The 20,979-nt window shown below is 49.7% G+C and overlaps 1 protein-coding gene across 1 annotated transcript in view; it reads left to right on the top strand.

The window, feature by feature from the left end:
* Positions 1-2,471: 2,471 nt before the first annotated feature.
* The window catches only part of HIBCH (3-hydroxyisobutyryl-CoA hydrolase), a 99,601-nt gene continuing 81,093 nt past the window's right edge, over positions 2,472-20,979 (top strand). Inside the window, exons 1-6 of the mRNA XM_060257286.1 lie at positions 2,472-2,584; positions 6,740-6,782; positions 7,771-7,911; positions 12,944-13,028; positions 13,912-13,992; positions 15,648-15,700. Coding sequence (XP_060113269.1) covers positions 2,541-2,584; positions 6,740-6,782; positions 7,771-7,911; positions 12,944-13,028; positions 13,912-13,992; positions 15,648-15,700 — 447 coding nt within the window. The 5' untranslated portion in view covers positions 2,472-2,540. The remainder of the gene's footprint in view (positions 2,585-6,739; positions 6,783-7,770; positions 7,912-12,943; positions 13,029-13,911; positions 13,993-15,647; positions 15,701-20,979) is intronic.

The raw sequence follows: 20,979 nt of genomic DNA, 5'->3' as shown, positions 1-20,979 counted from the left end.
TATTTTTGCATGAGGGAAGTGACCCTTTGCAGAGGACACACAATTATTGATTTGCTGTTTACATAACGCAGCGCGGCTCGCGCGATAAAAGCCCTTTTACAGGAGTATTTTTAGATGACCGGCATTTACTGGCAACACGCAGGTTACCTGCAGATGAAAAGGGCTCGCCAATTAAATTAGCAAAGGGATCAAATGGCTAAAGAGGGGGAAACAAATAAAACAGCCTGCTTGCCGGTTGGCTTGCAATTAAAGCCAATTTAATCCAGCGGTCGATAACTGATTCTGCAGCTGATGGTGAAAACGTTTCTTTCAGAGAGGGGGAGAAATTGCGACAGAAGCCAACCGTGCTTTCACAAGAACTATATGCGCCCCCTTCCCCGGATTGCCAGAGGTTTGGGGCTGGGTTGTCACCAGTATGCAGATGACACCCAGCTCTATCTGCTGATGGACGGCCACCCAGACTCTGCCCCAAATCATCCAACCAGGGCGCTGGAAGCAGTGGCCGATTGGCTGCAATTGAGCCGGCTGAATCTTAATCCAACTAAGACGGAGGTCCTGTACCTGGGTGGGGATGGGGGGTGGACCAGGATCGGAGATCTTAAGAGCCCCATAAGAAGGTGCCCTTCATTATTCCCAATGCAGGGAAGGCATTTAAAAGGCTTGCAGTCCCTTTAAATGTGGTGGCCAGAACTCCCTTTGGAGTTCAATCCTCCTTGTCACATCCTTGCTCCTGGCCCCACCCCCAAAGTCTCCTGGCCCCACCCCCAAAGTCCCCAGATATTTCTTGAATTGGCCTTGGCAACCCTAGCAGGAACACTCACTTCTTGGCGACACGTTATCTGGTGTTTGTGAACACAAAGCCACTTCGGTTTTATTACCTGTTCACCTCCTACATCCTACACCTGATTCCTCCTCCAAGTCAAACAGAACGTATTGTTCATTTTGAACTTTCAAAAGCCTCTCGTGTGCCATTTCAGAAGCAGAATATTAGAAGGGGAACAAAGCAGGAGTCAAGTAGCAAAGTTTAAGACCAGCAAACTTTTATTCAGAACGTCAGCTTTCGCGTGCTCCAAGCACACTTCTTCAGACGAGGAATGAGGTACAGTGAGCAGAGCTACACAGAGCTGGTGGGGTTTAGAACGCCAAGTGGTACAAAGTTAAAATCCAATAGCAGAACAGTAAAATTAACAAATTCAGAAACCCTTTGATCTGGGTTGCAGGAGCGTGGGAAACCAATAAAGCAGTAACATGTCAGAATGTGAGAATGTCTGTTGATTATTCTATTGCTAATAAGCCTGGGTCAAAACGAGGGCATTTCTTTCCCAGAAGTTTTTCCTGTCCCACTAATTTACCTTTTAACGTGTAACATAAATATATACATCATTCTAGTTTGCCATTAGATAAAAAATACATTAAAATGTAGTGGAAGATGGGTTTAATATATGTAATGAGATAAACAGCTAATATCCCTTGTTTGAGTATGTCAATACAAAAACAAGGTAATAAAAAAGTAAAGGTAGTCCCCTGTGCAAGCACCAGTCGTTTCTGACTCTGGGGTGACGTCGCCTCATGATGTTTTCACGGCAGACTTTTTACAGGGTGGTTTGCCATTGCCTTCCTCAGTCATCTACACTTCCCCCCCCCCTCCCCCAGCAAGCTGGGGACTCATTTTATCGACCTCGGAAGGATGGAAGGCTGAGTCAACCTTGAGCCAGCTACCTGAAAACTCAGCTTCTGCCAGGATCAAACTCAGGTTGTAAGCAGAGGGCTCGGAAAGCACCAAAAGAAGGTGCCCCTATCCTTCATTATTTCCAATGTAGTGAAGGCATTTAAAAGGTGTGAGTTCCTTTTAGATGGGATGACTGGCCAGCACTCCCTTTGGAGTTCAATTAGGCTTGTCACACCCTTGCTCCTGGCTCCACCCCCAAAGTCTTCTGACTCCACCCTAAAGTCTCCTGGCTCCACCCAGTTTCTGGGCTCCTCCCCCCAGTCTCCTAGCCCCACCCCCAAAGTCTCCTGGCTCCACCCAAAGTCTCCTGGCTCCAGTCAAAGTCTCCTAGCCCCACCCCAAAGTCTCCTGGCCTCACCCCCAACGTCTCCTGGCTCCGCCCCCAAAGTCCCCAGATATTTCTTGAATTGGACTTGGCAACCCTAGAATGCACCTATCTCCAAAGTATTTCACAATGTCTATGTGGTGCATGAAGTCTTAACCCCCCGCCCCAGCCCACCTCCCAGGCAGGGTTCCTGCGCTCAGAGCGGCAGCCTCCGACCGTGCCCAGGCAGAAATCCAACCGGTGCTGCTTTGCCCCGCTTGGGCTCTGAGGAAGGCGGGGTGGGGAGAGAAGTAGGAGCGCGCAGCTCCCTCCTCCGCCTGTAGGTGTCGCCCGTGCGGACGATAGAGCGCGAGGCGAAAGAGCAGGCAGAGACGCGCCCGGCTCTCCCCCCACTTCCCCCTTTGTGCCGCTAACTTCCGGTTGCGCGGCCGAGTGACGCCACTCTCCGGCGCCGCGTGGTGTCCGGGGGTGACGGCGGAGAGCGTTATGGGGCCGCTGGTGGTGCCGGCGCTGGGGCAGCGGATGCCCAGGTAGGCCCCCCTCGTTGACGTCACTCACGAGTTTGACGGCGCTGGCTGACGTCACGTGGGCGGCGCCGTTTGCCACGTCACGAGCGCGGGACAATCCTTGGTTCTTCAGAGTTGGATAGATTAGCAGGGGGGCTGGGTGGACCGGGGTTGCCAACCTCCAGGTGGGGGCGGGAGATCTCCCGGGATTGCATTCCTCTCCTGACCCCGTAGATCGGGGTGTTAAACAAGCGACCTGAGGGCTCCTGTCAGGCCCCTGAGCAGCTGGCTGTCACCTGCTTCCTTCTCCCTCTCTCTTTTTTGCCTTCTGCATTACAGCTTGCTTTGCCAGGCTCTCACAATCGCACAGGAGCTACAGAGCAAATCCTCTCTTCCTTCTATTGGCTGAGGCTCCTCCCTTGAGGAGGAAGGGGGGAATAGCTTGCTTTGCCAGGCTCGCTCAATCACACAGCAGAGCTACTGAGCCAAGCCTCCCTTCCTTCTATTGGTTGAGGTTTCACCCCCTCCCGGTCCCCTGGGGAAGGAAGGAAAGAGCCAGAGCTTCCTTTGCCCAGTTCCCTGGGTCCCATGGGAGAGATGCAAGGAAAGCACCTTTAAGACCAACAAGTACTGATGTTTTAAACATGTTTTATTTTAACGGGTTTTAAAAAAAATCTTTAGTCATGTTTGTCTGTGTCCTTTAAAAATTTTATATCTCTGCAACCTAATCTTAAATAGGTACACACATAGCTTGGCCCATCATGGCCCACCCAGCCTAGCATGACCCGGCTCAGCCAGGTTTCATTTATGTCAGATCCGGCCCTCATAACAAATGAGTTTGACTCCCCTGGTTTAATTGTTTTGTATGGTGGTGGGTTGAACTAGGGTTGGCAGCCTCCAGGTGGGGGTCAAGCAATATATAAAGTGCACCACCAGTGGAAAGGGCACATCATGCAAGGTAGGGGAATAGTTCTAGGCCCAGATTAAATGATGGCAGTACCAGTAAAAAAGCACTGCAGTAGGGCACAATGTCATCGCAAGGGAGGCCAACTGATGGAATAATGGGGCGCCCGCTGCCTCAGCCATAAGTCCGGCGGAACAGCTCCCTCTTCCAGGCCCACGGAATGCCAGTAGCTCAGGTAGGGCCTGGATCTCCACAGGGAGCTGATTCCACCAGGTGTCTTTGCTGGACTCAAACTTTGTTCTCTTGTTTCAGACCAACCCAACTACCCACCTTGATCTAGCAACAGAACAAAGTTTGAATCCAGGGGCGCTTTGAAAACCAGCAGAGTTTAATTCTGGGTAGAAACTTCTGTGTGCCTGTGCACTTCCTCAGATGCATGTGTGCATGCGCACAAAAGCTTATACCTTGGCAAACTTTGTTGGTCTTCAAGGTGCCACTGGCCTCTAACTTGGTTCTATTGCAGGGGTGGCCAAACGTGCTTAATGTGTTTCCCATATGTTCCCCGGAGAGCACTGAGATCCAGCTCCCAAAGTCTCCTAAAAATCCCAGGACCAAAGAAGGCCAAACTGAAAGTAATGAGGGAGCAGGCCTTCTCAATAATGGCTCCCCGCTGGTGGAATCAGCTCCCGGAGGAAGTGCGAGCCCTGCGAGACTTTAACCAGTTCCGCAGGGCTTGCAAAACTACCCTCTTTCAACAAGCCTATAAGGTGGAACCCTGAAAGCGACATCTGGCCATCTGGATATATACCTCACTGAAATGTAGCACCCCTAATTTATTGTGGTTTTTAAAAGTTTTATGTAACTGTTTTCACTGTATTTATTAATTGTATTATAATCATGAATTGTATTATAATCATGGTACACACCCTGTCTTGTTAGCCGCCCTGAGCCTGCTTCAGCAGGGAGGGCGGGATATAAATAAGACTTATTATTATTATTAATATAAGAGCCACATAGAATAGGCATCAGATGTCTGAGAGCCACAAGATATGAATGTCAGATGCTTGAGAGCCGCAAGAAAGGGAGGGAGGGGAAATAGATGGAGGATGGAGGGAGAGGTGGAAAGAAAACAACTTTAACTTTAAAGGCATTCTCCAAGCTGCTGGCTGGCTGGCTTGGCTTGGAGACGTGACTTAAAGAACAACTGCCTTCTCTATACAGTGGTGGGGGCTTCAAGAGCCACACGATATGTGTGAAAGAGCCACATATTGTGCTCTTTCCCTGCTCTATTGCTTCAGACCAACCTGGCTGCCCCAATAGAAGTTCGCACTTGATTGTCCCAGAGGGTGTGGCCTAATATGCTAATATTAGGGGATGCGGTCTGATATGCTATTGAGTTCCTGCTGGGCTTTTTCTACAAAAAAGCCCTGGACCTCTGCATTTGCCTAGGGCAGAGGGTCGTGTGTGTGTGTGTGCCATATGAGGCTCTCCCCACATGACTTCAAATAGAAAAACAATTATTTGCATTAATTTTGCTGGCCTGAATCGTTCTCCCTTGGCGGAGCACTGTTTTTTTTAAGTCGATATTTTTTTATGGCCCGCGAATGATGTTATAAATATCCATATGGCCCTTGGCAGAAAAAAGGTCCCCCACCCCTGCTTTGGAGGGTGGACTCTGGGGCATTAGACCCTGCTGAGGCCGCTTTCTTCCCTAGGCTCCGCCCCCAAATCTGGCAACCCTACACCCTCACCTGGCAACCTCTTTTATCCATCTATCTTAGGAATGCCAGTCTTCAGGTGGGACCTGGGGATTCCCCTGGAATTACAGCTAATCTCCAGGCGACAGAGATCGGTTCCCCTGCAGAACTTGGCTGCTCTATGGCCTTGTACCCCGCTGAGGTCCCTCCCCTCCCTAAGCTCCACTCCCAAATCTCAAGGAGTATCCCAATGAGTCCGCGTTGGGAACTCTATCCCACCATCCCCTGCCAGTGACCCCGGGGGGACCTGGCACCTTTAAGACCAACAAAGTTCCATTCCAACCATATGTTTCCATGTGCACGCCCACTCCAGAGAGCCACTTTGGTGTAGTGGTTAAGAGCGATGGACTCTAATCTGAAGAATTCCTCACTCCTCCACACTCGAAGCCAGCTGGGTGGCCTTGGGTCAGTCACAGTTCTCTCAGCCTAAAAAATAAACCTAGCTTGCCACAAAAAAATAAACCAGATTGACCACACAATCTTCTGGTCTGCTGGCTCTACTACACCCACTGCCATACAATAAAAAAAAGGTCAAGGTAGCCCCCCTGTGCAAGCACCAGTCGATTCCGACTCTGGGGTGATGTTGCATCACAACGTTTTTAAGGCAGACTTTTTACGGGGTGGCTTGCCATTGCCTTCCCCAGTCATCTACGCTCCCCCCCTCAGCAAGCTGGGGGCTCATTTGACCGACCTCGGAAGGATGGAAGGCTGAGTCAGCCTGGAGCTGGCTACCTGAACCCAGCTTCCACCGGGATCGAACTCAGGTTGTAAGCAGAGGGCTCCCGACTGCAGCACTGCAGCGTTACCACTCTGCGATAATAATGATGATTAATTATTTGCATGCACACGTCACCAAACTGAGAGCCAGTTTGGTGTAGTGGTTAAGTGTGCAGGCTCTTATCTGGGAGAACCGGGTTTGATTCCCCACTCCTCCACTTGCAGCTGCTGGGATGGCCTTGGGTCAGCCATATCTCTGACAGAGTTGTGCTTGAAAGGGCAGTTGCTGTGATAGCCCTCTCAGTCCCACCCACCTCACAGGGTGTCTGTTGTGGGGGAAGGAGATAAAAGAGATTGTAAGCTGCTCTGAGTCTCTGATTCAGAGAGAAGGGCGGATATAAATCTGCAATCCTTCTTCTTCTTCGGATACCCACCTGAATCCATCTGTGTGGTATTATATCCTACCCAGCTCACCCCCCTCCCAGCCTCTGCCTTCAAATCGTCAGGGATTTCTGGAGCTGGCAGCTTTAATTTGAACCAAAGTTTTCAGTGCACAGTGTATAGGATTTTTCTATAATAAACATTTGCATGGCTATATGCGGACTGTACTGTTCTGCATGGTAAATGGTACCTGTTACTTGCGTTTGTGTGCAGGAAAAGATTTAATAGACATAAGAATGGATTTTTAAAAAATCGTTGCAACTGCTGTTTCTAGAGAGAGGTCTAACAGGAATGCGTGGATATATGCCATTGATGTTAGCTGTGGCAGAGACACGGCTGATCCTGGTTTTCTTCTTTCAGGCTGAAAGCATTCAACAGATTACAGGTCATACTGCAACACTTGGTGAGTATGGAGGTCTTTTTCGAATTGGGTGAGTTAGCAAGGGTTTGATGCTTAATGCCCAGGATACAGTGAGCTCTCTGTGTAGGGTTGCCAATCTCCAGGTGGGTGTATAAACAACCTCACCTGGTGTCTTGTGTTCAGTTTGGGGCACCACATTTTAAGAAGGCTATAGACAAGCTGGAATGGGTCCAGAGGAGGGCGATGAAGATGGTGAGGGGTCTGGAGACCAAGTCCTATGAGGAAAGGTTGAAGGAGCTGGGGATGTTTAGCCTGGAGAGGAGGCGGCTGAGTGGTGATAGGATCACCATCTTCAAGTACTTGAAGGGCTGTCCTATAGAGGATGGTGTGAAATTGTTTTCTTTGGCCCCGGAAGGTAGGAACAGGACCAAGGGGTGGAAAATAAAAGGTTCTGGCTCAACATTAGGAAGAACTTCCTGACAGAGTGATTCCTCAGTGGAACAGGCTTTCTCGGGAGGTGGTGGGCTCTCCTTCCTTGGAGGTTTTTAAACAGAGGCTAGAGGGCCATCTGTCACCAATGAAGATCCTGTGAATTTAGGGGGAGGTGTTTGTGAGTTTCCTGCATTGTGCAGGGGGTTGGACTAGATGACCCTGGAGGTCCCTTGCAACTCTATGATTCTGTGATTCTATGAAATGGTTCTAATGACCAGATAACTAACCCCCAAAGCAGTGACCAGCATTTCCCTGGGCATGTAAGAAATGCAAGGCTTTTTTTTGAGTAACAGGAACTCCTTTGCATATTAGGCCACACACCTCTGATACAGCCAATCTTCCTGGAGCTTACAGTAGGCCCTGTAAGAAGAGCCCTGTAAGCTCCAAGAAGATTGGCTACATCAGGGGCGTGTGGACTAATATGCAAAGGAGCTCCTGCTACCAAAAAAAAAAAAAAAAGGCCCTGAAGAAATGTATTTATGTATTTATTTCCAACTCAACTTCTCATGTATGTATTTACTTTTGTCTTTCTTGGCAGAATATGTCCAAGTCTGCTGATTCTTCGGCCGAGGTCCTGCTGGAAAAAAAAGGCTGTGCCGGAGTTATCACCTTGAACAGGCCGAAGGTTCTGAACGCGTTTAACATTTCCATGATTCGACAGATCTATCCCCAGATAAAGGTTGGTGCCTTCTTTCCAGTTTGGCGCAGTGGTTAAGTGTGCCAGTTCGGCAGCCGATACAGCTCCTGCAGCCCTGGCTGTATGTGCTCCCGCATGGAGAGCCCCAAGAGTAGCCTAATCACATGGGTCACGTAGAACCTCGGTCTGATCCAGAAGAACTCTTTTTTTATGTTGTTGGGTTTTGCTGACAAATCATTGCTGCCTTCTGGTGACCGGGCAGGGTTTTCGAGGCAAGAGACGTTCAGAGGTGGTTTGCCATTGCCTGCCTCCGCGTCGCAGCCCTGGGCTTCCTTAGAGGTCTCCCAAGGCCGACCCTACGTAGCTTCTGGGATCTGACAAAATTGGGTTAGCCTGGGAAATCCAGGTCAGGGTTGTCGCTCCCTTACACTTGCTTCCGCTGACCACACAGGGCTGGATCCACGAATGCTCCTGTTAATTTGATCCTTTGCGGGGGGCGGGTCCAGCCACATCAAAGACAATTTGGGCACTGTCATAAGAACATAAGAAGCCCTGTTGGATCAGGCCAATGGCCCATCCAGTCCAACACCCTGTGTCACACAGTGGCCAAAAAACCCAGAGGCCGTTGGGAGATCCATCAGTGGGGCCAAGACACTAGAAGCCCTCCCACTGTCCCCCCCATGGACCAAGAATACAGAGCATCACTGCCCCAGACATAATAACACAAGAGAAGCCATGTTGGATCAGGCCAATGGCCCATCCAGTCCTACACTCTTTGTCACACAGTGGCCAAAAAACCCCAGGCGCCATCAGGAGGTCCACCAGTGGGGCCAGGACACCAGAAATCCTCTCACTGTCCCCCCCCAAAGGATCAAGAATACAGAGCATCACTGCCCCAGACATAAGAACACAAGAGAAGCCATGTTGGATCAGGCCAGTGGCCCATGCAGTCCAACACTCTGTGTCACACAGTGGCCCAAAAAACCCAGGCGCCATCAGGAGGTCCATCAGTGAGGCCAGGACACTGGAAATCCTCACACCGTTGCCTCCCCCACCCCACCCCACCCCACCCCAAAGCACCAAGAATACAGAGCATCACTTGTCCCAGACAGAGTTCCAACGATAAGCTGTGGCTAATAGCCACTGATGGACCTCTGCTCCAGATGTTTATCCAATCCCCTCTTGAAGTTGTCTATGCTTGTAGCCACCACGCCTCCTGTGGCAGTGAATTCCACGTGTTCATCACCCTTTGGGTGAAGAAGGACTTCCTTTTATCCCTTCTAATCTGACTGCTCAGCAATTTCATGGAGTGCCCGTGAGTTCTTGTGTTGTGAGAAAGGGAGAAAAGGACTTCTTTCTCCACCTTCTCTATCCCATGCGGAATCTTGTAAACCACTATCATGTCACCTCTCAGTCGACGTTACTCGAAGCCAAAGAGCCCAAGTGTTTTAACCCAAGCGTTCTCAACCTTCACGTGAACCACCTTCCGACAGTGCCTCCATCTTGCCTGGACTTGAGTTGGAATTTATTAGCCCACATACAGAGCTCCCTCTGAGCTGAGTTAGCATGAGCGAGCTCACAGATTCTGAGCCTCCAGCTCACACATTTTTGTCTTCGCTCAGGAAGGATGAAGGCAAAAAGAGAACCAGAGTTGGGGTTCTTTGGTGTATCTCGTGACAGCTCATTCCAGATCCCTTGACTTTTCCTAATATTGTTGATATGTTAAAGAGCCCCACAGCCTAAATTGTCCTAAAGCGCCACCTTCTGGAGAATTCATGTTGGACAAGAAGGGAATTGCAAGAGTATATCGTTTCCAGTTCCTTCTTTTGATAAATGGTCCAGAAGAGTGGTAAAGCAGCAAAGGAGAGCCAGTTTGGTGTAGTGGTTAAGTGTGTGGACTCTTATCTGGGAGAACCGGGGTTGATTCCCCACTCCTCCACTTGCACCTGCTAGCATGGCCTTGGGTCAGCCATAGCTCTGGCAGAGGTTGTCCTTGAAAGGGCAGCTGCTGTGAGAGCCCTCTCCAGCCCCACCCACCTCACAGGGTGTCTGTTGTGGGGGAGGAAGGGAAAGGAGATTGTGAGCCGCTCTGAGACTCTTCGGAGTGGAGGGTGGGATATAAATCCAATATCTTCATCTACCTCACAAGGTGTCTGTTGTAGGGGAGGAAGGGAAAGGAGATTGTGAGCCGCTCTGAGACTCTTCGGAGTGGAGGGCGGGATATAAATCCAATATCATCTTCTTCTACTGTGGTCTGAACTCTGCTCACGACCTAAGTTCGATTCCGGTGGAAGCCGGATTCAGGTAGCCGGCCCAAGTTTGACTCAGTCTTCCCTCCTTCCGAGGTCGGTAAAATGAGTACTCAGCTTTCTGGGGGGAAAGTGTAGATGACCGGGGAAGGCAATGGCAAACCACCCCGTAAAAAGTCTGCCGTGAAAACGTTGTGAAAGCAACGTCACCCCACAGTCGGAAACGACTGGTGTTTGCACAGGGGACCTTTCCTTTCCCAGAAAGATACCACCGCCAATATTGACCATAGCTACAGAGAGGTCCGAAAGAATTAACGCAGATACAGTTGCCTATTATAATTCAGCATCTTGACAGTCTGTGTGAAAAGGATCTAGTGGTCTTAGTGGACCATACGCAGAACATGAGTCAGTGGTGTGATGCGGCTAAAAAGGCCAATGCAATTTTGTCCAGATCATGTGAAGTGATGGTTTCACTTTACTCCTCTCTGGTTAGACCTCACCTAGAGTATTGTGTTCTGTTTGGGGGCACCACAATTTAAGAAGGATATCAACAAGCTGGAATGGGTCCAGAGGAGGGCGAAGAAGATGGTGAGGGGTCTGGAGAACAGGTCCTATGAAGAAAGGTTGAAGGAGCTGGGGATGTTTAGCCTGGAGAGGAGGCGGCTAAGAGGTGATAGGATCACCATCTTCAAGTACTTGAAGGGCTGTCATACAGAGGATGGTGCAGAATTGTTTTCTGTTGCTCCAGAAGGTCGGACCAGAACAAACAGGTTGGAATTAAATCAGAAGAGTTTCCGTCTCAATGTTAGGAAGAACTTCCTGACCGTTAGAGCAGTTCCTCAGTAGAAGAGGCTTCCTCAGGAGGTGGTGGGCTCTCCTTCCTTGGAGGTTTTTCAACAGAGGCTAGATGGCCATCTGACAGCAATGAAGATCCTGTGAATTTAGGGGGAGGTGTTTGTGAGTTTAGAGCGGTTCCTCAGTGGAACAGGCTTCCTTGGGAGGTGGTGGGCTCTCCTTCCTTGGAGGTTTTCAAACAGAGGCTAGATGGCCCTCTGACAGCAATGCTGATCCTGTGAATGTAGGCAAATCATGAGATAGTGGGCAGGAAGGGCTGCATCAGTGCTTAGTTCTCATGGCCCTTTCTTACATACCTGATGCTGATTGCCGTTTTTGGGTCGGTCAGCAATTTTTCTCCACTTTGGCCAAAGATCCTGGAGGTTTTTGCCATCTTTTGGGCATGGATGTGTGTGTGGGGGTGGGAGGGGATTTGTGAGTTTCCTGCACTGTGCAGGGGGTTGGACTAGATGACCCTGGAGGTCCCTTCCTACTCTAGGATTCTATCTGAAATCACTCCACTCTCCAAAATATAAGAACAGATGGAATCACATTGTGGAACAGTGATTCACGAAAGTTCCTCCCCTGCCACAGATTTTGTTAGTCTTTATGGTGCTGCTGGACTCCGGCTCTTTTCTGTTGGTCAGTATTAGTTACCTAATTTCATCTTCTGGATACAGACAAGCCAAACAAAGTCTTATTCATTTACTTTTCTCCCTTTCTCACTATATGAGAGCTTGTGGACATTCAATGACATTGCTGAGCAATCAGGTTTAAATGGATAAAAGAAAGTCCTTCTTCACCCAAAGGGTGATTAACACATGGAATTCACGGCCACAGGAGGTGGTGGCAGCTACAGGCATAGACATCTTCAAGAGGGGATTGGATAAAGATATGGAGTAGAAGTCCATCAGTGGCTATTAGCCACCGTGTATTGTTGGAACTCTCTGTCTGGGGCAGTGCTGCTCTGTATTCTGGGTGCTTGGGGGGGCCACAGTGGGAGGGCTTCTAGTGTCCTGGCCCCACTGGTGGACCTCCTGATGGTGCATGGTTTTTTTGGCCACTGTGTGACACAGAGTGTTGGATTGGATGGGCCATTGGCCTGATCCAACATGGCTTATCTTATGTTCTTATGTGACACAGAGTGTTGGCCTGGATGGGCCATTGGCCTGATCCAACATGGCTTCTCTTATGTTCTTATGTGACACAGAGTGTTGGAGTGGATGGGCCATTGGCCTGATCCAACATGGCTTCTCTTATGTTCTTATGTGACGCAGAGTGTTGGACTGGATGGGCCATTGGCCTGATCCAACATGGCTTATCTTATGTTCTTATATGACACAGAGTGTTGGAGTGGATGGGCCATTGGCCTGATCCAACATGGCTTCTCTTATGTTCTTATGACACAGAGTGTTGGACTGGATGGGCCATTGGCATGATCCAACATGGCGTCTCTTATGTTCTTATGTCTGGGGCAGAGATGCTCTGTATTCTGGGTGCTTGCGGGGGGCACAGTGGGAGGGCTTCTAGTGTCCTGGCCCCGCTGGTGGACCCCCTGATGGTGCCTGGTTTTTTGTTTTTGTTTTGGCCACTGTGTGACAGAGTGCTGGACAGGATGGGCCATTGGCCTGATCCAGCATGGCTTCTCTTATGTTCTTATGCTTTTACCTTTCTGTAGATAACTTCATTTAATTAAGAAATATGTTTCCTTCATTTTCTCCATCCATTCCTTATATTTGGAGACATTTCCTTTTTCCAGCGTCTGGCTAACAATAGTAATCACGGGTAATGTAATGTCCTGGGATATTTTTTGGTGCAGTGGGGGGTGAGTTCATGTCATTATTTCGCAGCAACCCTTCCGGAACAAGAGAAACGTAAGACTTCAACGTGCGACAGCGACCTTTCGGCGACGGATCTCCGATAACTAAGAGGACACAGGCAAAATCCGGATGCAGATTTTTCTGACGTGGCTTTTTTCTTTTCTTCGCTAGAGATGGGAGGAGGATCCCGAAACCTTTCTGATCATAATAAAGGGGACCGGAGGCAAGGCGTTCTGTGCTGGGGGTGATATCAGAGGTGAGAAAGGTTCATAGGTTTCATTGAATGCTTTTTTCTTGGTAGCCGGCAGAAGCAATCTTGTGCGACATCCTGTTACAGCACTTCCGCCATTGCAACCCCTTGGCCTGCGGGCTTTCTCCTGTGCTCCCTTCTGCCAATTCCTTCGGTTCCCCAGGCTGCGATGGTAGTGGGAAGGTTGCCGGACCCTCTCCCACTTCCATGCCCCCCAGCCGCTGATCTGTTGGCCGGTGAGGGGACTTAAGTGGAGAAAGAGAAAGGCCCAGGCCTTGTCGTCAACGTCACGCAGGAAGTGACATCATCACACCAGTGATATCCAGGTGACACTCTAGTCTTTGAGTAAAAGCTCTGTGGTAGAAGCTGGTTTTACCATAGAGTTTTTGCCCCAATACCAGAGCTTCAGCTGAACATCCCTATTGTGATGATGTCACTTCCTGGGTGATGCCAGCAACAAGGCCTGGTCCTTTCTTAGAGAGCCAGTTTGGTGTTATAGTGAAGTGTGCGAACTCTTATCTGGGAGAACCGGGTTTGATTCCCCACTCCTCCACTTGCAGCTGCTGGAATGGCTTTGGGTCAGCCATAGCTCTTGCAGGAGTTGTCTCTGCAAGGGTAGCTTCTGGGAGAGCTCTCTCAGCCCCACCCACCTCACAGTGTGCCTGTTGTGGGGGGAGAAGATATAGGAGATTGTAAGCCACTCTCTGATTCAGGGAGAAGAGCAGGGTATAAATGTGCAGTCTTCTTCTTAATCCACACTCTGTGGTCCAGTTTGGAATTAGCTATTACGATGTCTGGTTATTATAAAAGGTCTGTTACAGATTCGTTTCTTGGCAGTTCTAAGCTGGGAAATGTTTTGGTGCCTGACTTGTGTCATTCTCTTTGCTAGCTATCACAGAAGCCGGAAGAGTGGGAGGCAGGCTGGCCCAAGATTTCTTCCGAGAAGAATACACCTTGAACAATGCCATCGGTGCGTATGCCAAAAAGCCAGAGCGTTGACCCAAACAGCCGTATCTTAAAAGGGTGCTTGCAGTCTTAAAGCGATGGTGATAATACCATGTAGTTCTGGGGTGTCGAACTCATTTGTTATGAGGGCCGGATCTGACATAAAAGAGATCTTGCTGGGCCGGGCCATGGGTGGACCTATTTAAGATTTGGTAGCAGAGATATAAATTTTATAAGGAACATAGACAAACACAAATATATATATATTAATATATATATTTAATATATATATATTTTATATATATATATTTTATATATATATATATATATATATATATTAAAAAAACATGTTTAAACTGTTAGCACTCATTGGTCTTAAAAGATGCTTTCTTTGTATTTCTTCCATGGGATCCAGGTAACTGGGCAAAGGAAGCTCTGGCTCTTTCCTGCCTTCCTCAGAGGACTGGTGGGGGAGGAGCCTCAGTCAATAGAAGGAAGAGAGGCTTGGCTCAGTAGCTCTGCTGTGCGATTGAGAGCCTGGCAAAGCAAGCTATCCCTCCCCCCCTTCCTCCCCAAGGGAGGTGCCTCAGCCAATGGAGAAAATAGAGGCTTTGCTCTGCAGCTTCTGTGCAGTTGAGCAAGCCTTGCAAAGCAAGCTGTGATGCAGAAGGAAGCGAGAGAGGGAAGCAGAGGACAGTCAGTTGCTTGGGGACCTGATAGGAACCCTCCGGGGGCCTGATTCGGCCCCCGAACTGCATGTTTGACACCCCTGAATAGATCCAAGCGGGCAGCCATATTCGTCTGAAGCAGTGGAACAAAGCAGGAGTCAAGTGGCACCTTTAAGACCAAGATATTTTTATTCCGAATGTAAGCTTCCGTGTGCTCTAAGCACACTTCTTCAGACGAGAAATGAGAAGAGCCCTGTAAGCTCTTGGAGGATTAGCTACGTGGCTGCATCAGGGGTGTGTGGCCTAATATGCAAAGTGTGGTCACCGCACCACAAAAAAGATATTATAGCATTGGAAAAAGTGCAGAAAAGGGCAACTAGAAAGATTAAAGGGTTGGAACACTTTCCCTATGAAGAAAGGTTAAACCGCTTGGGGCTCTTTAGCTTGGAGAAACGTCGACTGCGGGGTGACATGATAGAGGTTTACAAGATTATGCATGGGATAGAGAAAGTAGAGAAAGAAGTACTTTTCTCCCTTTCTCACAATACAAGAACTCGTGGGCATTCAATGAAATTGCTGAGCAGTCGGGTTAGAACTTCACCCAAAGGTTGATTGACACATGGAATTCACTGCCACAGGCAGTGGCGGCAGCTGCAAGCATAGATAGCTCCAAGCGGGGAATGGATAAGCATATGGAGCAGAGGTCCATCAGTGGCTATTAGCCACAGCTTATCGTTGGAACTCTCTGGGGCAGTGATGCTCTGTATTCTTGTGCTTGGGGTGTGGGGTGCAGTGGAAGGGCTTCTAGCCCCACTTGTGAACCTCCTGATGGCACCTGGGGTTTTTTGGCCACTGTGTGACACAGAGTGTTGGACTGGATGGGCCACTGGCCTGATTCAACATGGCTTCTCTTATGTTCTTATGTTCAAAGGAGCTCCTGCTACAAAGTGAGCCCTGCTATAAAGCGTGCAGTGTGCTATTTCAGACATTTAACTTGTATTTTTTGCAACAGGTACCTGCCGGAAGCCTTATGTGGCCCTGATTGATGGAATTACGATGGGGGGCGTGAGTAGAAACGTTTTTCCCAACTTATGTGAAGTGGTTTGTCATGTGCATTTTGCTAGTTTTAAAACTTAATGGCGGATGCAGCTACTTCAAAGAGAGCATGAGGCTTTGAAAAGCCTTTTTTTGGGATTAAAATGTTAAGTGGCTTTGTTTCTTGGCACTTTCCTGTTTAGAAGTCAAATCGAGAGTCCCTAATCTTGTTAAAAGAGCTCCGTGGTGCAGAGTTGTAAAGCTGCAGTACTACAGCCTTAAGCTCTGCTCACAACCTGAGTTCGATCCTGGCGGAAGCTGGGTTTTCAGGTAGCCGGCTCAAGGTTGACTCAGCCTTCCATCCTTCCGAGGTCGGTAAAAGGAGTCCCCAGCTTGCTGGGGGGAAAGTGGAGATGACTGGGGAAGGCAGTGGCAAACCACCCTGTAAAAAGTCTGCCATGAAAAGGTTGTGATGCAATGTCACCCCAGAGTCAGAAACAACTGGTGCTTGCACTGGGGACTACCTTGACCTTAATCTTGTTAAGCCTGTGGGCCCCTTTGGAATTCTGAGCTGGTGTGCTCAGCTGCAAAATGGCTGCCCTGTCTACCTTGATTATGAAGAAGAAGAAGACTACAGATTTATACCCCGCCCATCTCTCTGAATTAGAGACTCGGAACAGCTTACAATCTCCTATATCTTCTTCCCCCACAACAGTCACCCTGTGAGGTGGGTGGGGCTGAGAGGGCTCTCACAGCAGCTGCCCTTTCAAGGACAACTCTGTCAGAGCTATGGCTGACCCAAGGCCATGCTAGCAGCTGCAAGTGGAGGAGTGGGGAATCAAACCCGGTTCTCCCAGATAAGAGTCCACACACTTAACCACTACACCAAACTGGCTCTCAGTGAAGATCCCTTGTGCTGTGGTGGTAATTTCTGCCAAAGCATTTTAACCTGATCAGCCAATCAGAATTCTTGCTAGGGAAAAGCTCTACTAAGCCTCATGCACTTTCTAAAACCAGGAAATGTATCAGCGAGCACCATGGCACCTACGGACATCATGTTGGGGATCCCTGAGTTAAAACACACCTAGAAATCTTGCACTGGGGAATGGGGCCAATTTGGTGTAGCGGTTAAGCGTGCAGACTCTTATCCGGGAGAACTGGGTTTGATTCCCCACTCCTCCGCTTCCAGCTGCTGGAATGGCCTTGGGTCAGCCATAGCTCTTGCAGGGTTGTCCTTGATTTATACAGGGGCATTATGATGCTGGCTGATTTTTTTCAGTTCCCATCCTAATAATTCCCAGCATGGCGTTGGCCTTTTTTATTGCAATCGCACACTGTCTTGACATTTTCAGTGAATTATCTACCACGACCCCAAGATCTCTCTCTTGGTCAGTCTCTGCCAGTTCACACCCCATCAACTTGTATTTATAGCTGGGATTCTTGGCCCCAATGTGCATTACTTTGCACTTGGCCACTTTGAACCTGCGATGCCTTCTCCAAGCTGGCTGATGGGGTGGGGGGCTTGGAGAGCAATATGTGCAAAAGAGCCACACGCAGCTCCTGAGCCACAGTTTGGCTACCCCTGCTCTATAGTTCTCTGACTTACAAACTATAGAGCTTGCCCAAAGCTAAAGCATCCCCCCTCCTGATGGCAGCAACGCGGTGATGTCACTTCCGGGTAAGGTCATTGTGTTGTGGGCACTGCATGGTGAGAGACCCTGGAGAGCTACTGCCAGTCCGTGTGGAAAAATACCGACCTTGATGGGCCAGTGGTCTGATTCAGGATCAATCAAGCGGGGACGGCCAGACCGTGGCTCTTTCCTACGAATTGTGTGGCTCCTGGAGGTCAAGGAGGAACTTAATGCGGGCTTCCTCTCAAGTTAGCTTCTGAGCGCTGAGCCATAGGTAAGTGACGATTTCTGCTGTGTGTGAAGGGGGGGAAGGAGGGGGAAATAGGTCGGTTTACAAGATCTCCTCCTCCACCACAGGGGTCTCCAGGATTCCTAGAGCAGGGAAAGAGGAGTGCAAGAGCCAAGGGAGAAAAGGGAGTGTGTAGGGCAGGGGTCCTCAACCCCTGGACCGTGGACTGCTACTGGTCCGTGGCCTGTTAGCAACTGAGCCATGAGTTGTATAATTATTTCGTATGGCTGTGAGAGCTGGACCATAAGGAAGGCCGAGTGCAGAAGAATAGATGCTTTTGCGCGGTGGTGCTGGAGAAGACTCTTGAGAGTCCCTTGGACTGCAAGAAGATCCAGTCAGTCAGTCCTAAGGGAAATCAACCCTGACTGTTCCCTGGAAGGCCAGATGCTGAAGCTGAAGCTCAAATCCTTTGGCCACTAAATGAGAAGGGAGCACTTGCTGGAGAAGATCCTGATGCTGGGAAAGACAGAAGGCAAAAGAAGAAGGGGACGGCAAAAGAGGAGATGGCTGGACAGCGTTACTGATTTAACTAACACGAATTTGAGCTGACTTTGAAAGATGGTGGAAGACAGGAGGGCCTGGCGTGACTTGGTCCAGGGGGTTGCAAAGAGTTGGACTCGACTGTGCGACTGAACAACAACAACTAAATAATAATAATAATATGACACTGGATTTATATCCTGCCCTACACTCTGAATCTCAGAGTCTCAGAGCGGTCACAATCTCCATTACCTTCTACGCCTACAACAGACACCCTGTGAGGTGGGTGGGGCCTGCAAGAGCTATGGCTGACTCAAGGCCATTCCAGCAGCTGCAAGTGGAGGAGTGGGGAATCAAACCTGCTTCTCCCAAATAAGAGTCTGCACACTTAACCACTACACCAAAATAATAGAAATAAAGTGCACAACTGTATCATCCCAAAACTATCCCCCCCCCATCCCTGTCCGTGGAAAAATTGTCTTCCACAAAACCAGTCCCTGATGCCAAAAAGGTTGGAGCCACTGGTGTAGGGTACAGAAGCTGCAGGCTGTGCTGCCGAGTCCAGATGGGCATGCACTTGGGATTCCTATTCTTCCCTGCTCCAGTTTGGTGAAGTGGTGAAGTGTGCGGACTCTTATCTGGGAGAACCGGGTTTGATTCCCCCCTCCTCCACTTGCACCTGCTGAAATGGCCTTGGGTCAGTCATAGCTCTCGTGGGAGTTGTCCTTGAAAGGGCAGCTTCTGTCAGCGCTCTCTCAGCCCCACCCACCTCACAGGGTGTCTGTTGTTGGGGAGGAAGGGAAAGGAGATTGTGAGCTGCTCTGAGACTCTTCAGAGTGGAGGGCGGGATATAAATCCAATATCTTCATCTACCTCACAGGGTGTCTGTTGTGGGGGAGAAAGAGGGCTCTCCCAGCAGCTGCCCTTTCAAGGCCAGAGCCTCAGAGCGGCTTACAATCTCATATCTTCTCCCCCCACAACAGACACCCTGTGAGGTGGGTGGGGCTGAGAGGGCTCTTGCAGCAGCTGCCCTTTCAAGGACAGAGACTCAGAGTGGCTTAAAATCTCCTATATCTTCTCCCCCCGCAACAGACACCCTGGGAGGTGGATGGGGCTGAGAGGGTTCTCGCAGCAGCTGCCCTTGCAAGGACAGAGACTCAGAGTGGCTTAAAATCTCCTATATCTTCTCCCCCCGCAACAGACACCCTGGGAGGTGGATGGGGCTGAGAGGGTTCTCGCAGCAGCTGCCCTTGCAAGGACAGAGACTCAAAGTGGCTTACAATCTCCTATATCTTCTCCCCCCACAGCAGACACCCCGGGAAGTGGATGGGGCTGAGAGGGCTCTCACAGCAGCTGCCCTTGCAAGGACAGAGACTCAGAGTGGCTTACATCTCCTATATCTTCTCCCCCCACAATAGACACCCTGGGAGGTGGGTGGGGCTGAGAGGGCTCTCCCAGAAGCTGCCCTTTCAAGGACAGAGACTCAGAGTGGCTTACATCTCCTATATCTTCTCCCCCCACAACAGACACCCTGTGAGGTGGGTGGGGCTGAGAGGGCTCTCACAGCAGCTGCCCTTTCAAGGACAGAGACTCAGAGTGGCTTACAATCTCCTATATCTTCTCCCCCCACAGCAGACACCCTGGGAGGTGGGTGGGGCTGAGAGGGTTCTCTCAGCAGCTGCCCTTTCAAGGACAGAGACTCAGAGTGGCTTACATCTCCTATATCTTCTCCCCCCACAACAGACACCCTGTGAGGTGGGTGGGGCTGAGAGGGCTCTCACAGCAGCTGCCCTTTCAAAGACAGAGAATCAGAGTGGTTTACAATCTCTTGTATCTTCTCCCCCCCCCCACAACAGACACCCTGTAAGGTGGGTGGGGCTGAGAGGGCTCTCACAGCAGCTGCCCTTTCAAGGACAGAGGGACTTACAATCTCCTATATCTTCTCCCCCCACAACAGACACCCTGTGAGGTGGGTGGGGCCGAGAGAACTCTTAAAGCAGCTGTGCTTTCAAGGATAACTCTGCGAGAGTTATGGCTGACCCAAGGCCATTCCAGCAGCTGCAAGCAGAGGAGTGGGGAATCAAACCCAGTTCTCCCCGATAAGAGTCCGCACACTTCACCACTACACCAAACTGGCTCTCTTTATTGGTTGTTAGCCACCTTGAACTCGTTAAGGGGAGTGCAGGATATAAATCTAATAAAATAAAAATAAAAAATAATGGGAGAAAAGGCCAGGCAGCTGGATGAGTGTCTCTGAGGGTAGTGGGAAGGGGCTGCTCTGTCCTTGTAGCTGTTTCCCCCAGGGGCTGGATCCTAACCCGGGCCATTTATCAACCGCATCGCGTGTTCAGGCTGCTAATGCAGCAGCGCCCGCGTTATCTAAAGCACATCACGGAACATGAGATGACCGAATCTTCGTTTTCCTCCACGATTGAATCAGGCCTGCAGATGTTTCCTCGTTTAAGCGATCTGTCTTTGGATGACACTCGCCAGATGGGGACCCAGGCGGAAAGAGGCAGGCATCTGTCGCACTGAAACACTGCCGGATAGGGGAGGACGGGAAACAGACCGTGGGAGCTTTTAGGAGAATTTCGCTTGCTGTTTTATCGGCGTTTTCCATGCCTGCGGACGGAATCGAGGTTTTAAACGCGCTCCCTTGTGTTTGCCTAATACAGCCCTTGGCAGGGAAACCAAGCGTGTGTTTATAAAGCGAAGGACTCTGGCTCGTGCGACAGGTCTGTAAGCAAAGAAGAGACCATTCAGGGAAGCGAGCTTCCGCCAAGGAGTTGGGTTTTTCCCCCCTTTTAGCCATCAAGCCATGGATTCACATATGTCAACACTGTGTGGTTTTCAATGCAAGCAGGGCATTTTTTTTTTGCAGCTGGAAATCCTTTGCATATTAGGCCCCA

This window comes from Heteronotia binoei, chromosome 16 (assembly GCF_032191835.1).
Source record: "Heteronotia binoei isolate CCM8104 ecotype False Entrance Well chromosome 16, APGP_CSIRO_Hbin_v1, whole genome shotgun sequence".
NCBI lineage: Eukaryota > Metazoa > Chordata > Lepidosauria > Squamata > Gekkonidae > Heteronotia > Heteronotia binoei.
Note: the sequence above shows the minus strand (reverse complement) of the source record. Positions and strands in the feature narration are given on the sequence as shown.